The following is a 22,622-nucleotide window of genomic DNA, read 5'->3' as shown; positions in this document are numbered from 1 at the left end:
TCTATCACCTGAAATGACTGTTATAGAGGACATAGAACTGTGTTTCTCTGCCTCTATCACCTGAAATGACTGTTATAGAGGACATAGAACTGTGAGTGTTTCTCTGTCACCTGAAATGACTGTTATAGAGGACATAGAACTGTGTTTCTGCTATAGAGGATATAGAGTATAGTGTTGTTTCTGCTGTAGAGGATAGTGTTGTTTCTGCTATAGAGAAAATTAAAGAGAGTGATAGAGAGAGAGAGAGAGAGAGAGAGAGAGAGAGAGAAGAGAGATGGGTACTCGGGTCCCGGGAGGGAGGGCTAGAATGATCTAGAGAGAAAAGAGAAGGAACAAAAAAAACTAATGTAGGGTTCTACAAATTCCTTGGAGGTGAGCGATGCGGGGGAGTGAGAAAGAGCAGGGTTTCGGTCAAGAGTATGAGGGGAGGAGAGAATGAGGGGACAGGGTGGAGGAGAGGAGAGGGAGGGAGGGGGTGAAAGAGAGGAGAGGGGAGGAGAGGGGAGGGAGGGAGGGGGTGGAGGAGAGGGGAGGGAGGGAGGGAGGGAGGGGGTGGAAGAGAGGAGAGGAGAGAATGAGGGGACGGGTGGAGGAGAGGGGAGGGAGGGAGGGGGTGGAGGAGAGGAGAGGAGAGGGAGGGAGGGTGGTGGAGGAGAGGAGAGGAGAGAATGAGGGGACGGGTGGAGAGAGGGGAGGGGAGGGAGGGAGGGGGTGGAGGAGAGGAGAGGAGAGGGGAGGAGAGAATGAGGGGACGGGGTGGAGGAGAGGGGAGGGAGGGGGTGGAGGAGAGGAGAGGGGAGGGGAGGAGAGGGGAGGGAGGGGGTGGAGAACAAGGGGAGAGGGGTGGAGAATGAGGGTTAGAGGAGGGGAGTGGAGGGGTGGGGGGTTGGAGGATAAATGTGCAATCACCTACTTGTGTACTTTGCTATGTCGAACTGGGCAGTCCGAAGTTGAGGGATAATGGGTGGGTAGTGCGTACCATTTTGTTATCGTCATCAACAGGTGGCTTATCTTAGCTGATACACTCACATTTACGACATCATTATCTGGATGAAATATATGTTATAGTATTAGGATTAGGAATACGCTTTGTCCTCATAAACCACGGTGGGGTCTGTGGAGGGTCTTCCACATGACAGTGGCACAGTCTCCACCTAGTGTTTACGAGTGGAATTACATGGGGACAGGGACACTGGAATTAAAGCCAATTTATGGTTGTTGGGGATCCAGAGGCAGTGTATGGAGGGTGTGACACCTTGCAGGGGAGACCCAATCGAACTCCGTACCACATCGCCGTGCTCCTCCCAAATTTCTTGACAATGTGGTGGGTTCCGTATGGCTCCGCATGGACATGTTTGGTCCCACGGTAAGTTGGGGAGTGGGAGGTCCTGTATAAACACAAACTCACTTCCTTGACAACTTCCTTCACAACAGCTCTGCTGCGCGGAAGTGCAAGAAGTATGAAAGCCCTGGCAGCATCACAGTAAACGAATGCTGTTCGGTCACTGTAGACGTCGGATTGACCAGAGCCCTTCAGCCTGTTAACACTTTTGTTCATGGTGTTTATTTGGGATTTGTTTGTCCATAACATTGGATGGCTTGTGACGGAGGTAAGAACAGCCTCAGTTCGTCGGGGCGTGGGACTCTACAAGGTGTGGAAAGCGTTCCACAGGGATGCTGGCCCATGTTGACTCTACAAGGTGTCCAAAGGATTCCACAGGGATGCTGGCCCATGTTGACTCCAATGCTTCCCACAGTTGTGTCAAGTTGGCTGGATGTCCTTTACGTGGTGGACCATTCTTGATACACACTGGAAACTGTTGATCGTGAAAAACCCAGCAGCGTTGCAGTTCTTGACACAAACAGGTGCTCCTGGCACCTACTATCATACTGTTCAAAGGCACTTAAATATTTTGTTTTGCCCATTCACCCTCAGAATGCCAGACATACACAATCCATGTCTCAATTGTCTCAAGGCTTAAAAATCCTTCTTTAACCCGTCTCCACTCCTTCATCTACACTGATTGAAGTGGATTTAACAGGTGACATCAATAAGAGATCATAGCTTTCACCTGGATTCACCTGGTCAGTCTATGCCAGTGTTTCCCAACCCTGGTACTCCAGTACCCCCCAACAGACCAACCCTGGTACTCCAGTACCCCCAAAAGTACACATGTTTACCCTGGAGAAGCACACCTGATTCAACTGGAGGACCAGGGTTGGGCTGTTGGGGGGTACTGGAGGACCAGGGTTGGGCTGTTGGGGGGTACTGGAGGACTGGAGGACCAGGGTTGGGCTGTTGGGGGGTACTGGAGGACTGGAGGACCAGGGTTGGGCTGTTGGGGGTACTGGAGGACCAGGGTTGGGCTGTTGGGGGTACTGGAGGACCAGGGTTGGGCTGTTGGGGGTACTGGAGGACTGGAGGACCAGGGTTGGGCTGTTGGGGGTACTGGAGGACTGGAGGACCAGGGTTGGGCTGTTGGGGGTACTGGAGGACCAGGGTTGGGCTGTTGGGGGTACTGGAGGACCAGGGTTGGGCTGTTGGGGGTACTGGAGGACTGGAGGACCAGGGTTGGGCTTTGGGGGTACTGGAGGACCAGGGTTGGGCTGTTGGGGGTACTGGAGGACTGGAGGACCAGGGTTGGGCTGTTGGGGGTACTGGAGGACTGGAGGACCAGGGTTGGGCTGTTGGGGGTACTGGAGGACCAGGGTTGGGCTGTTGGGGGTACTGGAGGACTGGAGGACCAGGGTTGGTCTGTTGGGGGTACTGGAGGACCAGGGTTGGGCTGTTGGGGGTACTGGAGGACCAGGGTTGGGCTGTTGGGGGTACTGGAGGACCAGGGTTGGGCTGTTGGGGGTACTGGAGGACTGGAGGACCAGGGTTGGGCTGTTGGGGGTACTGGAGGACTGGAGGACCAGGGTTGGGCTGTTGGGGGTACTGGAGGACTGGAGGACCAGGGTTGGGCTGTTGGGGGTACTGGAGGACCAGGGTTGGGCTGTTGGGGGTACTGGAGGACCAGGGTTGGGCTGTTGGGGGTACTGGAGGACTGGAGGACCAGGGTTGGGCTGTTGGGGGTACTGGAGGACCAGGGTTGGGCTGTTGGGGGTACTGAAGGACTGGAGGACCAGGGTTGGGCTGTTGGGGGTACTGGAGGACTGGAGGACCAGGGTTGGGCTGTTGGGGGTACTGGAGGACCAGGGTTGGGCTGTTGGGGGTACTGGAGGACCAGGGTTGGGCTGTTGGGGGTACTGGAGGACTGGAGGACCAGGGTTGGGCTGTTGGGGGTACTGGAGGACCAGGGTTGGGCTGTTGGGGGTACTGAAGGACTGGAGGACCAGGGTTGGGCTGTTGGGGGTACTGGAGGACTGGAGGACCAGGGTTGGGCTGTTGGGGGTACTGGAGGACTGGAGGACCAGGGTTGGGCTGTTGGGGGTACTGGAGGACCAGGGTTGGGCTGTTGGGGGTACTGGAGGACTGGAGGACCAGGGTTGGTCTGTTGGGGGTACTGGAGGACCAGGGTTGGGCTGTTGGGGGGTCCAATTTGTAAGTCGCTCTGGATAAGAGCGTCTGCTAAATGACTTAAATGTAAATGTAAATGTAAATGTACTGGAGGACCAGGGTTGGGCTGTTGGGGGTACTGGAGGACCAGGGTTGGGCTGTTGGGGGTACTGGAGGACTGGAGGACCAGGGTTGGGCTGTTGGGGGTACTGGAGGACCAGGGTTGGGCTGTTGGGGGTACTGGAGGACCAGGGTTGGGCTGTTGGGGGTACTGGAGGACTGGAGGACCAGGGTTGGGCTGTTGGGGGTACTGGAGGACCAGGGTTGGGCTGTTGGGGGTACTGGAGGACTGGAGGACCAGGGTTGGGCTGTTGGGGGTACTGGAGGACCAGGGTTGGGCTGTTGGGGGTACTGGAGGACCAGGGTTGGGCTGTTGGGGGTGGAGGACCAGGGTTGGGCTGTTGGGGGTACTGGAGGACCAGGGTTGGGCTGTTGGGGGTACTGGAGGACTGGAGGGTTGGGCTGTTGGGGGACTGGAGGACCAGGGTTGGGCTGTTGGGGGTACTGGAGGACCACTGGAGGACCAGGGTTGGGCTGTTGGGGGTACTGGAGGACTGGAGGACCAGGGTTGGGCTGTTGGGGGGTACTGGAGGACTGGAGGACCAGGGTTGGGCTGTTGGGGGGTACTGGAGGACCAGGGTTGGTCTGTTGGGGGGTACTGGAGGACCAGGGTTGGGCTGTTGGGGGGTACTGGAGGACCAGGGTTGGGCTGTTGGGGGGTACTGGAGGACCAGGGTAGGGAAACACTGGTCTATGTCATTGAAAGGTGTTCCTATTGTTTTGTACACTCAGTGTATGTGACCTATAGGAACCTACTGAAGAACGTTACTTTGACTCCCTCTCCATCCACCTCTTCCTCTCTCCAGCCCGATGCCCACCTACCGCGTAGATGCTGACAAGGGCTTCAACTTCTCCCTCGCAGACGACGCCTTCGTGTGTCAGAAAAAGAACCACTTCCAGGTCACTGTGTACTGCGGCATGCTGGGAGATCCCAAGTACATCAAGACCAGCGAGGGCCTGCAGCCCATAGACTGCTTTTATCTCAAACTCAACGGGGTTAAGGTGAGGGAGCTGAGGAGAGGGGCGATCAGGGTTGGGGTCAATAACATTTCAATTCAGTCAATACAAGAATTTCAAAATGGAATTGACCCAAATTGTGGCTATCTTTAAGATGAATCCACTAACTGTAAGTCTCTCTGGATAAAGAGTCTGCTAAATTACTAAAATGGAAGATACTCAGTAAGATAATCAGTTGAACAGGGTCTTTCATCACCTGTTCCTGTCTGGCTCATAATCCTGTCTCCTGTCTGTCTCTTTCCTGTCTCCCGTCTGTCTCCTTCCTGTCTCCTGTCTGTCTCCTTCCTGCCTCCTGTCTGTCTCCTTCCTGTCTCCTGTCTGTCTCCTTCCTGTCTCCTGTCTGTCTCCTTCCTGTCTCCTTCCTTCCTCCTGTCTGTCTCCTTCCTGTCTCCTTCCTGTCTCCTTCCTGTCTCTTGTCTGTTTTCCAGCTGGAAGCAATGAACCAGTCCATTAACGTGGAGCAGTCCCAGTCAGACCGCAGCAAGAGACCCTTCAAACCAGTACTGTGAGTAGAGAGACCCTTCATACCAGTACTGTGAGTAGAGACCCTTCAAACCAGTACTGTGAGTAGAGACCCTTCAAACCAGTACTGTGAGTAGAGACCCTTCATACCAGTACTCTGAGTAGAGACCCTTCATACCAGTACTGTGAGTAGAGAGTCCCTTCATACCAGGACTGTGAGTAAAGAGACCCTTCATACCAGGACTGTGAGTAAAGAGACCCTTCATACCAGGACTGTGAGTAGAGACCCTTCATACCAGGACTGTGAGTAAAGAGACCCTTCTTACCAGGACTGTGAGTAGAGACCCTTCATACCAGGACTGTGAGTAGAGACCCTTCAAACCAGTACTGTGAGTAGAGACCCTTCATACCAGGACTGTGAATAGAGACCCTTCATACCAGGACTGTGAGTAGAGACCCTTCATACCAGGACTGTGAGTAGAGACCCTTCATACCAGGACTGTGAGTAGAGACCCTTCATACCAGGACTGTGAGTAAAGAGACCCTTCATCCCAGGACTGTGAGTAAAGAGACCCTTCATACCAGGACTGTGAGTAAAGAGACCCTTCAAACAAGTACTGTGAGTAAAGAGACCCTTCATACCAGGACTGTGAGTAAAAAGACCCTTCATACCAGTACTGTGAGTAAAGAGACCCTTCATACCAGGACTGTGAGTAAAGAGACCCTTCATACCAGGACTGAGAGTAAAGAGACCCTTCATACCAGGACTGTGAGTCTGGGTCTTCTAGGTACATTTTGGGGGGAGAGGAAAGAACTGTAGGCTTTACTTTACAATTTACATTACAGTCTTTACTGCTGCGTCACAGTGTAAAAACAGAAAGAAATGTGACATGTTACTGATAATACATGTGTGTTTTTGTGTTTGCAGGGTCACACTGCCCCCGGAGCAGGTTACCAAGGTAACAGTGGGACGCCTACACTTCAGCGAGACCACAGCCAATAACATGAGGAAGAAAGGCAAACCCAACCCTGACCAGAGGTACTGTACTAACACACACACACACACACACACACACACACACACACACACACACACACACACACACACAACCCTGACCAGATGGACAAAACTAGCAATACAGTATAACAAATAAGTGATTAACCTGTTTACCTCCATACTGTAGGTGATTAACCTGTTTACCTCCATACTGTAGGTGATTAACCCTGTTTACCTCCATACTGTAGGTGATTAACTCTGTTTACCTTCATACTGTAGGTGATTACCTCCATACTGTAGGTGATTAACCCTGTTTACCTCCATACTGTAGGTGATTAACTCTGTTTACCTCCATACTGTAGGTCATTAACCTGTTTACCTCCATACTGTAGGTGATTAACTCTGTTTACCTCCATACTGTAGGTGATTAACCCTGTTTACCTCCATACTGTAGGTGATTAACCTGTTTACCTCCATACTGTAGGTGATTAACCCTGTTTACCTCCATACTGTAGGTGATTAACCCTGTTTACCTCCATACTGTAGGTGATTAACCCTGTTTACCTCCATACTGTAGGTGATTAACCTGTTTACCTCCATACTGTAGGTGATTAACCCTGTTTACCTCCATACTGTAGGTGATTAACCCTGTTTACCTCCATACTGTAGGTGATTAACTCTGTTTACCTCCATACTGTAGGTGATTAACTCTGTTTACCTCCATACTGTAGGTGATTAACTCTGTTTACCTCCATACTGTAGGTGATTAACCTGTTTACCTCCATACTGTAGGTGATTAACTCTGTTTACCTCCATACTGTAGGTGATTAACCCTGTTTACCTCCATACTGTAGGTGATTAACTCTGTTTACCTCCATACTGTAGGTGATTAACTCTGTTTACCTCCATACTGTAGGTCATTAACCTGTTTAACTCCATACTGTAGGTGATTAACCTGTTTACCTGCATACTGTAGGTCATTAACCTGTTTAACTCCATACTGTAGGTGATTAACCCTGTTTACCTCCATACTGTAGGTGATTAACTCTGTTTACCTCCATACTGTAGGTGATTAACCCTGTTTACCTCCATACTGTAGGTGATTAACCCTGTTTACCTCCATACTGTAGGTGATTAACCCTGTTTACCTCCATACTGTAGGTGATTAACCTGTTTACCTCCATACTGTAGGTGATTAACCTGTTTACCTCCATACTGTAGGTCATTAACCCTGTTTACCTCCATACTGTAGGTGATTAACCCTGTTTACCTCCATACTGTAGGTGATTAACCTGTTTACCTCCATACTGTAGGTGATTAACCTGTTTACCTCCATACTGTAGGTCATTAACCTGTTTACCTGCATACTGTAGGTCATTAACCTGTTTAACTCCATACTGTAGGTGATTAACCTGTTTAACTCCATACTGTAGGTGATTAACCTGTTTACCTCCATACTGTAGGTGATTAACCCTGTTTACCTCCATACTGTAGGTGATTAACCCTGTTTACCTCCATACTGTAGGTGATTAACCTGTTTACCTCCATACTGTAGGTGATTAACCCTGTTTACCTCCATACTGTAGGTGATTAACCCTACTGTAGGTTTACCTCCATACTGTAGGTGATTAACCCTGTTTACCTCCATACTGTAGGTGATTAACCCTGTTTACCTCCATACTGTAGGTGATTAACCCTGTTTACCTCCATACTGTAGGTAATTAACCCTGTTTACCTCCATACTGTAGGTGATTAACCTGTTTACCCTCCATACTGTAGGTGATTAACCCTGTTTACCTCCATACTGTAGGTGATTAACCTGTTTACCTCCATACTGTAGGTGATTAACCCTGTTTACCTCCATACTGTAGGTGATTAACCCTGTTTACCTGCATACTGTAGGTCATTAACCTGTTTACATCCATACTGTAGGTGATTAACCCTGTTTACCTCCATACTGTAGGTGATTAACCCTGTTTACCTCCATACTGTAGGTGATTAACCTGTTTACCTCCATACTGTAGATGATTACCTCCATACTGTAGGTGATTAACCCTGTTTACCTCCATACTGTAGGTAATTAACCCTGTTTACCTCCATACTGTAGGTGATTAACCTGTTTATCTCCATACTGTAGGTGATTAGCCCTGTTTACCTCCATACTGTAGGTGATTAACCTGTTTACCTCCATACTGTAGATGATTACCTCCATACTGTAGGTGATTAACCCTGTTTACCTCCATACTGTAGGTAATTAACCCTGTTTACCTCCATACTGTAGGTGATTAACCCTGTTTACCTCCATACTGTAGGTGATTAACCTGTTTACCTCCATACTGTAGGTGATTAACCCTGTTTACCTCCATACTGCAGGTGATTAACCCTGTTTACCTCCATACTGCAGGTGATTAACCCTGTTTACCTCCATACTGCAGGTGATTAACCCTGTTTACCTCCATACTGCAGGTGATTAACCCTGTTTACCTCCATACTGTAGGTGATTAACCCTGTTTAACTCCATACTGTAGGTGATTAACCTGTTTACCTCCATACTGTAGGTGATTAACCCTGTTTACCTCCATACTGTAGGTGATTAACCTGTTTACCTCCATACTGTAGGTGATTAACCCTGTTTACCTCCATACTGTAGGTGATTAACCTGTTTAGCTCCATACTGTAGGTGATTAACCCTGTTTACCTCCATACTGTAGGTGATTAACCCTGTTTACCTCCATACTGTAGGTGATTAACCCTGTTTACCTCCATACTGTAGGTGATTAACCTGTTTACCTCCATACTGTAGGTGATTAACCCTGTTTACCTCCATACTGTAGGTGATTAACCCTGTTTACCTCCATACTGTAGGTGATTAACTCTGTTTACCTCCATACTGTAGGTGATTAACTCTGTTTACCTCCATACTGTAGGTGATTAACTCTGTTTACCTCCATACTGTAGGTGATTAACCTTTTTACCTCCATACTGTAGGTGATTAACTCTGTTTACCTCCATACTGTAGGTGATTAACCCTGTTTACCTCCATACTGTAGGTGATTAACTCTGTTTACCTCCATACTGTAGGTGATTAACTCTGTTTACCTCCATACTGTAGGTCATTAACCTGTTTAACTCCATACTGTAGGTGATTAACCTGTTTACCTGCATACTGTAGGTCATTAACCTGTTTAACTCCATACTGTAGGTGATTAACCCTGTTTACCTCCATACTGTAGGTGATTAACTCTGTTTACCTCCATACTGTAGGTGATTAACCCTGTTTACCTCCATACTGTAGGTGATTAACCCTGTTTACCTCCATACTGTAGGTGATTAACCCTGTTTACCTCCATACTGTAGGTGATTAACCTGTTTACCTCCATACTGTAGGTGATTAACCTGTTTACCTCCATACTGTAGGTCATTAACCCTGTTTACCTCCATACTGTAGGTGATTAACCCTGTTTACCTCCATACTGTAGGTGATTAACCTGTTTACCTCCATACTGTAGGTGATTAACCTGTTTACCTCCATACTGTAGGTCATTAACCTGTTTACCTGCATACTGTAGGTCATTAACCTGTTTACCTGCATACTGTAGGTCATTAACCTGTTTAACTCCATACTGTAGGTGATTAACCTGTTTAACTCCATACTGTAGGTGATTAACCTGTTTACCTCCATACTGTAGGTGATTAACCCTGTTTACCTCCATACTGTAGGTGATTAACCCTGTTTACCTCCATACTGTAGGTGATTAACCCTGTTTACCTCCATACTGTAGGTGATTAACCCTGTTTACCTCCATACTGTAGGTGATTAACCCTGTTTACCTCCATACTGTAGGTAATTAACCCTGTTTACCTCCATACTGTAGGTGATTAACCTGTTTACCTCCATACTGTAGGTGATTAACCCTGTTTACCTCCATACTGTAGGTGATTAACCTGTTTACCTCCATACTGTAGGTGATTAACCCTGTTTACCTCCATACTGTAGGTGATTAACCCTGTTTACCTGCATACTGTAGGTCATTAACCTGTTTACCTCCATACTGTAGGTGATTAACCCTGTTTACCTCCATACTGTAGGTGATTAACCCTGTTTACCTCCATACTGTAGGTGATTAACCTGTTTACCTCCATACTGTAGATGATTACCTCCATACTGTAGGTGATTAACCCTGTTTACCTCCATACTGTAGGTAATTAACCCTGTTTACCTCCATACTGTAGGTGATTAACCTGTTTATCTCCATACTGTAGGTGATTAGCCCTGTTTACCTCCATACTGTAGGTCATTAACCTGTTTAACTCCATACTGTAGGTGATTAACCTGTTTACCTGCATACTGTAGGTCATTAACCTGTTTAACTCCATACTGTAGGTGATTAACCCTGTTTACCTCCATACTGTAGGTGATTAACCCTGTTTACCTCCATACTGTAGGTGATTAACCTGTTTACCTCCATACTGTAGGTGATTAACCTGTTTACCTCCATACTGTAGGTCATTAACCTGTTTACCTGCATACTGTAGGTCATTAACCTGTTTACCTGCATACTGTAGGTCATTAACCTGTTTAACTCCATACTGTAGGTGATTAACCTGTTTAACTCCATACTGTATGTGATTAACCTGTTTACCTCCATACTGTAGGTGATTAACCCTGTTTACCTCCATACTGTAGGTGATTAACCCTGTTTACCTCCATACTGTAGGTGATTAACCCTGTTTACCTCCATACTGTAGGTGATTAACCCTGTTTACCTCCATACTGTAGGTGATTAACCCTGTTTACCTCCATACTGTAGGTGATTAACCTGTTTACCTCCATACTGTAGGTGATTAACCCTGTTTACCTCCATACTGTAGGTGATTAACCCTGTTTACCTCCATACTGTAGGTAATTAACCCTGTTTACCTCCATACTGTAGGTGATTAACCTGTTTATCTCCATACTGTAGGTGATTAGCCCTGTTTACCTCCATACTGTAGGTGATTAACCTGTTTACCTCCATACTGTAGATGATTACCTCCATACTGTAGGTGATTAACCCTGTTTACCTCCATACTGTAGGTAATTAACCCTGTTTACCTCCATACTGTAGGTGATTAACCCTGTTTACCTCCATACTGTAGGTGATTAACCTGTTTACCTCCATACTGTAGGTGATTAACCCTGTTTACCTCCATACTGCAGGTGATTAACCCTGTTTACCTCCATACTGCAGGTGATTAACCCTGTTTACCTCCATACTGCAGGTGATTAACCCTGTTTACCTCCATACTGTAGGTGATTAACCCTGTTTAACTCCATACTGTAGGTGATTAACCTGTTTACCTCCATACTGTAGGTGATTAACCCTGTTTACCTCCATACTGTAGGTGATTAACCTGTTTACCTCCATACTGTAGGTACTTCATGCTGGTGGTAGCGTTGCAGGCCCAGGCCCACAGTCAGAGCTTCACGGTGGCCGCCCAGGTGTCCGAGAGGATCATCGTCAGGGTAACCTCTGTCAGTCTGGCCGTGTCTGTCTGACCGTCCTCTTCTGATCTATCTGAATAACCTCTGTCAGTCTGGCCATGTCTGTCTGATCCATCCTCTTCTGATCTATCTCAATAACCTCTGTCAGTCTGGCCGTGTCTATCTGACCGTCCTCTTCTGATCTATCTGAATAACCTCTGTCAGTCTGACCGTGTCTATGACCGTCCTCTTCTGATCTATCTCAATAACCTCTGTCAGTCTGGCCGTGTCTATCTGACCGTCCTCTTCTGATCTATCTCAATAACCTCTGTCAATCTGGCCGTGTCTATCTGACCGTCCTCTTCTGATCTATCTCAATAACCTCTGTCAGTCTGGCCGTGTCTATCTGACCGTCCTCTTCTGATCTATCTGAATAACCTCTGTCAGTCTGGCCGTGTCTGTCTGATCCGTCCTCTGATCTGTCCTCCTCTGATCTATCTCAATATTTACCTCACAGGAAATAAACTGAAATTTGCAATTCAAAAATTTGAATTTACTTACTTCCTAAATGTATATGAAATTGAGTCAAACCCTTAATATCTATCTTACTGCATGTGTTACGGTTTAGATTCCTTCTTCTGTAAATATCTACATGTTTTTTGAGGCTGTTAACTTCTCTGGGATATGTGGGACGGTAGCGTCCTACCTCGCCAACAGCCAGTGAAATTGCATGGCGCCAGATTCAAAACAACCGAAATCCCATAATTAAAATTCCTCAAACATACATGTATTTTAAACCATTTTAAAGATAAACTGTGGCTGGATTTACAACAAGTTTATCTTTAAAATGGTTTAAAATACATGTATGTTTGATTTCAAAAACACTTTACGGAAAAACAAGCCATACAGAAATAGTATTATAAATATTCACTTAACTTTGTTGATCTTCATCAGAATGCACTCCCAGGAATCCCAGTTCCACAATAAATGTTTGTTTTGTTCAATAATGTCCATTATTTATGTCCAAATACCTCCTTTTTGTTTGCGCGTTTAGGTACACAATCCAAACTCACGAGGCGCGGACAAGTCCAGGTGAAAGTTCAGATGAAAAGTCATATTACAGTTCGTAGAAACATGTCAAACGAAGTATAGAATCAATCTTTAGGATGTTTTTAGCATAAATCTTCAATAATGTTTCAACCGGAGAATTCCTTTGTCTGTAGCATTGCAGTGGAACGCAGGTCACTCTCACGTGAGCGCGCGTGGTCAGCTCATGGCTCTCTGCCAGACCTCTGACTCATTCAGCTCCCATTCCCCCCCTCACAGTAGAAGCATCAAACAAGGTTCTGAAGACTGTTGACATCTAGTGGAAGCCTTAGGAAGTGCAATATGACCCCATAGACACTGTATATTCAATAGGCAATGCGTTGAAAAACTTCAAACCTCAGATTTCCCACTTCCTGTTTGGATTTCTTCTCAGATTTTTGCCTGCCATATGAGTTCTGTTATACTCACAGACATCATTCAAACAGTTTTAGAAACTTTAGAGTGTTTTCTATCCAAATCTACTAATTATATGCATATTCTAGTTTTTATGGCTGAGTAGCAGGCAGTTTACTCTGGGCACCTTTTTATCCAAGCTACTCAATACTGCCCCCCAGTCCCAAAGAAGTTAAACATTCCATGCAGATCAGCAACAACAAATAAATGTCGGAAGCTACTCAGTGTATAGGGATATTAATAGCACTGCAAACAGCACTGCAAACAGCACTGCAAACAGCACTGCAAACAGCACTGCAAACAGCACTGCAAACAGCACTGCAAACAGCACTGCAAACAGCACTGCAATCAGCACTGCAAACAGCACTGAAAACAGCACTGCAAACAGCACTGCAATCAGCACTGCAAACAGCACTGCAAACAGCACTGCAAACAGCACTGCAAACAGCACTGCAAACAGCACTGCAAACAGCACTGCAAACAAAAGAGGAATGAAAGACCTTTATAAATCAAATATATATTTATATTTATAAACCAAAGGATATATTTTACATCTAATCATCTCTAAATATCTCTGTGTTGTCTGTCCCTTTCCCTCTCTGGGTTTCCAGGCGTCTAACCCGGGTCAGTTTGAGAGTGACAGTGAGGTGTTGTGGCAGCGCGGTCAGCTACCTGACTCAGTGTACCACCACGGCCGGGTCGGTATCAACACGGACCGGCCAGACGAGGCCATGGTCATCCACGGCAACCTGAAGGTCATGGGGTCACTGGTGCACCCTTCCGATATACGGGCCAAAGAGAACGTGCACGAGGTGAGGGGTGGGGGGCTATGGATATATAAGATAAGATAAGATCTTTGTGTGTGGTATGTTCTCTGACTGTCTGTCTGCATGTTAGTGTAGTGATGCAAAAATGCTTATCAAAATGTTAATAAAAAAAATTCCCTGACAATTTAAAAAAAAATGTAAACAACATTTTATATTGTGTTTTCTCATTGTCGTTCATTGTCCTGAAACCTTCATCATCCATTAGCCGTATGTTCCTGTCTGTAATCTAGCTGCATAGTCATATCCAAATCTATGTGTGTGTGTGTGTGTGTGTGTGTGTGTGTGTGTGTGTGTGTGTGTGTGTGTGTGTGTGTGTGTGTGCGTGCGTGCGTGCGTGCGTGCGTGCGTGCGTGTGCGTGCGTGCGTGCGTGCGTGCGTGTGCGTGCGTGTGTGTGTATAGGTGGACACTACAGGCAACCTGAAGCGGATCAGTCAGATAAGGCTGGTTCATTATCAGTACAAGCCTGAGTTTGCTTCCAGCATGGGCATCGACTCCAGCCCAGAGACTGGTAACTTATACTGTCGTTTTGGGTTAGACATTATAGACAATGAATTAACAGAAATCAGTAGCACTAGAAAAGTATTGCATTCCCATCTTAATAACATTTGTATCATGAGTTATTGTTGTATTTCCTATCCTCCCTACATTGCATTATCTAGGAGTGATAGAAGTTTACAGTAAGGTGTTGTATTATCTAGGTGTGATTGGAGTTTACAGTAAGGTGTTGTATTATCTAGGTGTGATAGGAGCTTACTGTAAGGTGTTGTATTATCTAGGAGTGTGTTGTATTATCTAGGAGTGATAGAAGTTTACAGTAAGGTGTTGTATTATCTAGGAGTGATAGGAGTTTACAGTAAGGTGTTGTATTATCTAGGAGTGATAGGAGTTTACTGTAAGGTGTTGTATTATCTAGGAGTGATAGGAGTTTACAGTTGGAGTTTACAGTAAGGTGTTGTATTATCTAGGAGTGATAGGAGTTTACAGTAAGGTGTTGTATTATCTAGGAGTGATAGGAGCTTACTGTAAGGTGTTGTATTATCTAGGAGTGATAGGAGTTTACAGTAAGGTGTTGTATTATCTAGGTGTGATTGGAGTTTACAGTAAGGTGTTGTATTATCTAGGTGTGATAGGAGCTTACTGTAAGGTGTTGTATTATCCAGGAGTGATAGAAGTTTACAGTAAGGTGTTGTATTATCTAGGTGTTATAGGAGCTTACAGTAAGGTGTTGTATTATCCAGGAGTGATAGGAGCTTACAGTAAGGTGTTGTATTATCTAGGAGTGATAGAAGTTTACAGTAAGGTGTTGTATTATCTAGGAGTGATAGGAGCTTACTGTAAGGTGTTGTATTATCTAGGTGTGATAGAAGTTTACAGTAAGGTGTTGTGTTATCCATGAGGGATAGAAGTTTACAGTAAGGTGTTGTATTATCCAGGAATGATAGGAGTTTACAGTAAGGTGTTGTATTATCCAGGAGTGATAGAAGTTTACAGTAAGGTGTTGTATTATCCAGGAATGATAGGAGTTTACAGTAAGGTGTTGTATTATCCAGGAATGATAGGAGTTTACAGTAAGGTGTTGTATTATCTAGGGTGATGAGTTTGTAAGGTGTTGTGTTATCCAGGAGGATGAAGTTTACAGTAAGGTGTTGTATTATCCAGGAATGATAGGAGTTTACTGTAAGGTGTTGTATTATCCAGGAGTGATAGGAGTTTACAGTAAGGTGTTGTATTATCCAGGAATGATAGGAGTTTACAGTAGGTGTTGTATTATCCAGGAGTTGATAGATTGGAGTTTACAGTTGTATTATCCAGGAGTGATAGGAGCTTTGTAATTATCCAGGAGTGATAGGAGTTTACTGTAAGGTGTTGTATTATCCAGGAGTGATAGGAGTTTACAGTAAGGTGTTGTATTATCCAGGAGTGATAGAAGTTTACAGTAAGGTGTTGTATTATCCAGGAGTGATAGGAGCTTACAGTAAGGTGTTGTATTATCCAGGAGTGATAGGAGTTTACAGTAAGGTGTTGTATTATCCAGGAGTGATAGGAGTTTACAGTAAGGTGTTGTATTATCCAGGAGTGATAGGAGCTTACTGTAAGGTGTTGTATTATCCAGGAGTGATAGGAGTTTACAGTAAGGTGTTGTATTTTCCAGGAGTGATAGGAGTTTACAGTAAGGTGTTGTATTATCCAGGAGTGATAGGAGTATTATCCAGGACTAGGAGTAAGGTGTTGTATTATCCAGGAGTGATAGGAGCTTACTGTAAGGTGTTGTATTATCCAGGAGTGATAGGAGCTTACAGTAAGGTGTTGTATTATCCAGGAGTGATAGGAGCTTACAGTAAGGTGTTGTATTATCCAGGAGTGATAGCTCAGGACGTGCAGCAGATCCTGCCTGAAGCTGTGAAGGAGGGCGGAGATGTGATCTGCTCTAACGGAGAGACCATCCCTAAACTACTGGTGGTTAACAAGGTGAGACATACACTTTGCACGCGCACACAGCAACTAAGAAAACTGTATGTATTTAGTAGGGTTGCAAAATTATTTTAAAAATCCAAGTTGGAGAATTCCTGGAAACAGGAGGGATTAACTGGGGAGGGATTAACTGGGGAGGGATTAACTGGGGAGGGGATAACTGGGGAGGGAATAACTGGGGAGGGGATAACTGGGGAGGGAATAACTGGGGAGGGAATAACTGGGGAGGGATTAACTGGGGAGGGATTAACTGGGGAGGGGATTAACTGGGGAGGGATAACTGGGGAGGGATTAACTGGGGAGGGATAACTGGGGAGGGGATAACTGGGGAGGGATTAACTGGGGAGGGATTAACTGGGGAGGGATAACTGGGGAGGGAATAACTGGGGAGGGAATAACTGGGGAGGGAATAACTGGGGAGGGATTAACTGGGGAGGGGATAACTGGGGAGGGATTAACTGGGGAGGGATTAACTGGGGAGGGAATAACTGGGGTGGGGATAACTGGGGAGGGATTAACTGGGGAGGGATTAACTGGGGAGGGGATAACTGGGGAGGGATTAACTGGGGAGGGATTAACTGTGGAGGGAATAACTGGGGAGGGAATAACTGGGGAGGGATTAACTGGGGAGGGGATAACTGCGGAGGGAATAACTGGGGAGGGAATAACTGGGGAGGGAATAACTGGGGAGGGACTGGGGAGGGATTAACTGGGGAGGGATGGGGAGGGAATAACTGGGGAGGGAATAACTGGGGAGGGAATAACTGGGGAGGAATAACTGGGGAGGGAATAACTGGGGAGGGATTAACTGGGGAGGGGATAACTGGGGAGGGAATAACTGGGGAGGGATTAACTGGGGAGGGATTAACTGGGGAGGGGATAACTGGGGAGGGATTAACTGGGGAAGGATTAACTGGGGAGGGAAACAGGAAATCCTCCAACTGAGATTTCTGAAGAACCCGACAACTCTGGAAAATATTTCAGAATATGGCAACAGACACACAAACGCCAACTTCTATGCCTCTTTCTCTCTCTCTCTCTCTCTCTCTCTCTCTCTCTCTCTCTCTCTCTCCCTCTCTCTCTTCATCTCTCTCCTCTCTCTCTCTCTCTCTCCCTCTCTCTCTCTTCATCTCTCTCCTCTCTCTCTCTCTCTGTCTCTCTCTCTCTCTCTTCATCTCTCTCCTCTCTCTCTCTTCATCTCTCTCCTCTCTCTCCGTCTACCTTTTCTCCTCCTCTCTCTCCTCTCCATATCTCTCTCTCTCCCTCTCCCTCTCTCTCTCTCTCTCTCTCTCTCTCTCTCTCCCTCTCCCTCTCTCGCTCTCTCTCTCTCTCTCTCTTCATCTCTCTCCTCTCTCTCCCTTTACCTTTCTCTCCTCCTCGCTCTCCTTTTCGCTCCCCCCTCTCTCTCCCTCTCTCTCTCTCTCTCTCTCTCTCTCTCTCTCTCTCTCTCTCTCTCTCTCTCTCTCTCCTCTCTAGGACCGTATCTTCATGGAGAACGTAGGAGCAGTGAAAGAGCTGTGTAAACTGACTGACAACCTGGAGACTCGTATAGATGAGCTGGAGCGCTGGAGCAGGAAGCTGGCCAAACTCCGCCGTCTGGACAGCATGAAGAGTACCGTCAGCGGAGGCACCACCAGGTAGGACACGCCTGGATATTATGCATTGCATAGGTGCACCTGATTTACACTACTGCTACTATTCCACTGGTTCCATTGTACCACTGCAATGATTTAATCTTCTTACCGTCTCTCCAGCCAATCAGGAAGCCAGTTCAGCAGGACAGGAAGTGTCCCTCTGAAGAAGAAGAAGACAGTCAAACCTGGGAGCAAGGTGAGTCTCTCTGACCTGTAATGTTTCTCTACTTATCAAAATGTCTATGGACTCAAAATGGATGGTATTTAGTCAGGATCATTAGGATTGACAGAAATTATGATGAACAGATAGTATAATTAGCATACATTATTATGATTAGCATATCTCATAATTAACCTACATTATGATAAACATATATTGAGCTTAACATATATTATAATTAACATACATTAAGGTAAACAGATATTATGATTAACAGATAGTCCAACATATAACATATATTATTATTTATATATATATATATATATATACACATACAGTGGGGCTAAAAAGTATTTAGTCAGCCACCAGTTGTGCAAGTTCTCCCACTTAAAAAGATAAAAGTACTTATTTTCCACCATAATTTGCAAATAAATTCATTAAAAATCCTACAATCTGATTTTCTGGATTAAAAAATAATAATTTAGGCTGTCATAGTTGAAGTGTACTTATGATGAAAATTACAGGCCTCTCTCATCTTTTTAAGTGGGAGAACTTGCACAATTGGTGGCTGACTAAATACTGTTTTGCCCCACTGTATGTGATTATAATTTATACATATTATGATTAACATATATTATAATTATCAGGTATTATGAATAATATACATTATAATTATTATAATTACATTATAACCCCAGAGTAGAGCTGTATCAGTGTGTGGTTCCACAGTCTAACCCCAGAGTAGAGCTGTATCAGTGTGTGGTTCCACAGTCTAACTCCAGAGTAGAGCTGTATCAGTGTGTGGTTCCACAGTCTAACCCCAGAGTAGAGCTGTATCAGTGTGTGGTTCCACAGTCTAACTCCAGAGTAGAGCTGTATCAGTGTGTGGTTCCACAGTCTAACCCCAGAGTAGAGCTGTATCAGTGTGTGGTTCCACAGTCTAACCCCAGAGTAGAGCTGTATCAGTGTGTGGGTCTAACCCCAGAGTAGAGCTGTATCAGTGTGTGGTTCCACAGTCTAACCCCAGAGTAGAGCTGTATCAGTGTGTGGTTCCACAGTCTAACTCCAGAGTAGAGCTGTATCAGTGTGTGGTTCCACAGTCTAACCCCAGAGTAGAGCTGTATCAGTGTGTGGTTCCACAGTCTAACTCCAGAGTAGAGCTGTATCAGTGTGTGGTTCCACAGTCTAACCCCAGAGTAGAGCTGTATCAGTGTGTGGTTCCACAGTCTAACTCCAGAGTAGAGCTGTATCAGTGTGTGGTTCCACAGTCTAACTCCAGAGTAGAGCTGTATCAGTGTGTGGTTCCACAGTCTAACCCCAGAGCAGGGCTCTATCAGTGTGTGGTTCCACAGTCTAACCCCAGAGCAGGGCTGTATCGGTGTGTGGTTCCACAGTCTAACCCCAGAGTAGAGCTGTGTCAGTGTGTGGTTCCACAGTCTAACTCCAGAGTAGAGCTGTATCAGTGTGTGGTTCCACAGTCTAACTCCAGAGTAGAGCTGTATCAGTGTGTGGGTCCACAGTCTAACCCCAGAGTAGAGCTGTATCAGTGTGTGGTTCCACAGTCTAACCCCAGAGTAGAGCTGTATCAGTGTGTGGTTCCACAGTCTAACCCCAGAGTAGAGCTGTATCAGTGTGTGGTTCCACAGTCTAACTCCAGAGTAGAGCTTTATCAGTGTGTGGTTCCACAGTCTAACTCCAGAATAGAGCTGTATCAGTGTGTGGTTCCACAGTCTAACCCCAGAGTAGAGCTGTATCAGTGTGTGGTTCCACAGTCTAACTCCAGAGTAGAGCTGTATCGGTGTGTGGTTCCACAGTCTAACTCCAGAGTAGAGCTGTATCGGTGTGTGGTTCCACAGTCTAACCCCAGAGTAGAGCTGTATCAGTGTGTGGTTCCACAGTCTAACTCCAGAGTAGAGCTGTATCAGTGTGTGGTTCCACAGTCTAACTCCAGAGTAGAGCTGTATCAGTGTGTGGTTCCACAGTCTAACCCCAGAGTAGAGCTGTATCAGTGTGTGGTTCCACAGTCTAACCCCAGAGTAGAGCTGTATCAGTGTGTGGTTCCACAGTCTAACCCCAGAGTAGAGCTGTATCAGTGTGTGGTTCCACAGTCTAACCCCAGAGTAGAGCTGTATCAGTGTGTGGTTCCACAGTCTAACCCCAGAGTAGAGCTGTATCAGTGTGTGGTTCCACAGTCTAACCCCAGAGTAGAGCTGTATCAGTGTATGGTTCCACAGTCTAACCCCAGAGCAGAGCTGTATCAGTGTATGGTTCCACAGTCTAACCCCAGAGCAGGGCTGTATCAGTGTGCGGTTCTAACCTGTAGCTCTGTGTGATTCCAGAGTCTGACCCCAGAGCAGGGATGTATCAGTGTGCGGTTCTAACCTGTAGCTCTGTGTGATTCCAGAGTCTGACCCCAGAGCAGGGATGTATCAGTGTGTGGTTCCACAGTCTGACCCCAGAGCAGGGCTGTATCAGTGTGCGGTTCTAACCTGTAGCTCTGTGTGATTCCAGAGTCTGACCCCAGAGTAGAGCTGTATCAGTGTGTGGTTCCACAGTCTAACCCCAGAGCAGGGCTGTATCAGTGTGCGGTTCTAACCTGTAGCTCTGTGTGATTCCAGAGTCTGACCCCAGAGCAGGGCTGTATCAGTGTGCGGTTCTAACCTGTAGCTCTGTGTGATTCCAGAGTCTGACCCCAGAGCAGGGATGTATCAGCCACAGGGTGATGCAGGGAATCATTCTGGCTCTAGTCGTCGTCATGACCTTCAGTGTCATCTCCATGTCCGTCCTGTACGTGTTGACATTGCACCACAGAGGCGACGTCTCTGAGAAGGCTGGGTATGTATGCTGTTCTCATCAGGCAGATACAGTACATTAGACGTACCTGTACATGAGACACCTCAACCATCTACACTATATGATATACCTCAATCCTATACATGATATACCTCAATCATATACATGAGATACCTCAATCCTATACATGATATACCTCAATCATATACATGATATACCTCAATCCTATACACTACATGAGATACCTCAATCATATACATGAGATACCTCAATCATATACACTACATGAGATACCTCAATCATATACATGATATACCTCAATCCTATACACTACATGATATACCTCAATCATATACATGATATACCTCAATCCTATACACTACATGAGATACCTCAATCATATACATGAGATACCTCAATCATATACACTACATGAGATACCTCAATCATATACATGATATACCTCAATCATATACATGAGATACCTCAATCATATACACTACATGGGATACCTCAATCATATACACTACATGAGACACCTCAACCATCTACACTATATGATATACCTCAATCCTATACATGATATACCTCAATCATATACACGATATACCTCAATCATATACATGAGATACCTCAATCATATACATGATATACCTCAATCCTATACACTACATGAGATACCTCAATCATATACACTACATGAGATACCTCAATCATGTACACTACATGAGATACCTCAATCATATACACTACATGAGATACCTCAATCATATACATGATATACCTCAATCATATACATGAGATACCTCAATCATATACATGATATATCTCAATCATATACATGAGATACCTCAATCATATACATGATATACCTCAATCATATACATGAGATACCTCAATCATATACATGAGATACCTCAATCATATACATGAGATACCTCAATCATATACATGAGATACCTCAATCATATACACTACATGAGATACCTCAATCATATACATGATATACCTCAATCATATACACTACATGAGATACCTCAATCATATACATGATATACCTCAATCATGTACACTACATGAGATACATATATATACTCTCTATACTCTCTCTCTTCCTCGCTCTGTCTTTCTCTCTCCCTTCTCTCTCTCTCTCTCTCTCCCTTCTTTCTCTCTCTCTTCCTCGCTCTGTCTTTCTGTCTCTCCCTCTCTCTCTCTCTCTCTCTCTCTCCCTTCTTTCTCTCTCTTCCTTGCTCTCTCTTTCTGTCTCTCCTTTCTCTCTCTCTCTCTCCCTTCTCTCTCTCTCTCTCTCTCTCTCTCTCCGTTCTCTCTCTCTCCCTTCTCTCCCTCTTTCTCTCTCCCTTCTCTCCCTCACTCTCTCTCCCTTTCTCTCCTTCTCCCCCCTTTCCCCTCTCACTCTCCCATTCTCTTATCTTTGATTAATACTGTACTGTAGGTTTGTGATAAGGGCGTTTCTTTGCCTGCGTCTCAAGAGGTCATGACTAATTTCTACTGTTGACTTTTAATACTGTACTGTAGGTTGACTTGCTTGCCAGTCCAGTCTGGAACATTACAAGTAGGCCGAAACAGACAAATGTACATGCAGTAGGCCTATACAGACACATGACATGCAGTAGGCCTATACAGACACATGACATGCAGTAGGCCTATACAGACAC

General features: G+C 45.6%; 1 protein-coding gene across 5 annotated transcripts in view; it reads left to right on the top strand.

Moving 5' to 3' along the window:
* The window catches only part of LOC115125487 (myelin regulatory factor), a 129,016-nt gene that overhangs the window by 94,187 nt on the left and 12,207 nt on the right, over window positions 1-22,622 (top strand). For 3 of the 5 annotated variants that reach the window (XM_065002898.1, XM_065002899.1, XM_065002896.1), the window contains exons 8-17: window positions 4,426-4,621; window positions 5,065-5,141; window positions 6,027-6,137; window positions 11,511-11,610; window positions 13,671-13,871; window positions 14,287-14,395; window positions 16,247-16,356; window positions 17,836-17,996; window positions 18,114-18,189; window positions 20,837-20,988. In XM_065002898.1, coding sequence (XP_064858970.1) covers window positions 4,426-4,621; window positions 5,065-5,141; window positions 6,027-6,137; window positions 11,511-11,610; window positions 13,671-13,871; window positions 14,287-14,395; window positions 16,247-16,356; window positions 17,836-17,996; window positions 18,114-18,189; window positions 20,837-20,988 — 1,293 coding nt within the window. The remainder of the gene's footprint in view (window positions 1-4,425; window positions 4,622-5,064; window positions 5,142-6,026; window positions 6,138-11,510; window positions 11,611-13,670; window positions 13,872-14,286; window positions 14,396-16,246; window positions 16,357-17,835; window positions 17,997-18,113; window positions 18,190-20,836; window positions 20,989-22,622) is intronic. The other 2 variants (XM_065002900.1, XM_065002897.1) reach the window with 1 other exon arrangement.

This window comes from Oncorhynchus nerka, linkage group LG17 (assembly GCF_034236695.1).
Source record: "Oncorhynchus nerka isolate Pitt River linkage group LG17, Oner_Uvic_2.0, whole genome shotgun sequence".
Taxonomy (NCBI): Eukaryota; Metazoa; Chordata; class Actinopteri; order Salmoniformes; family Salmonidae; genus Oncorhynchus; species Oncorhynchus nerka.
This window is presented reverse-complemented; position numbering and strand designations above follow the sequence as displayed.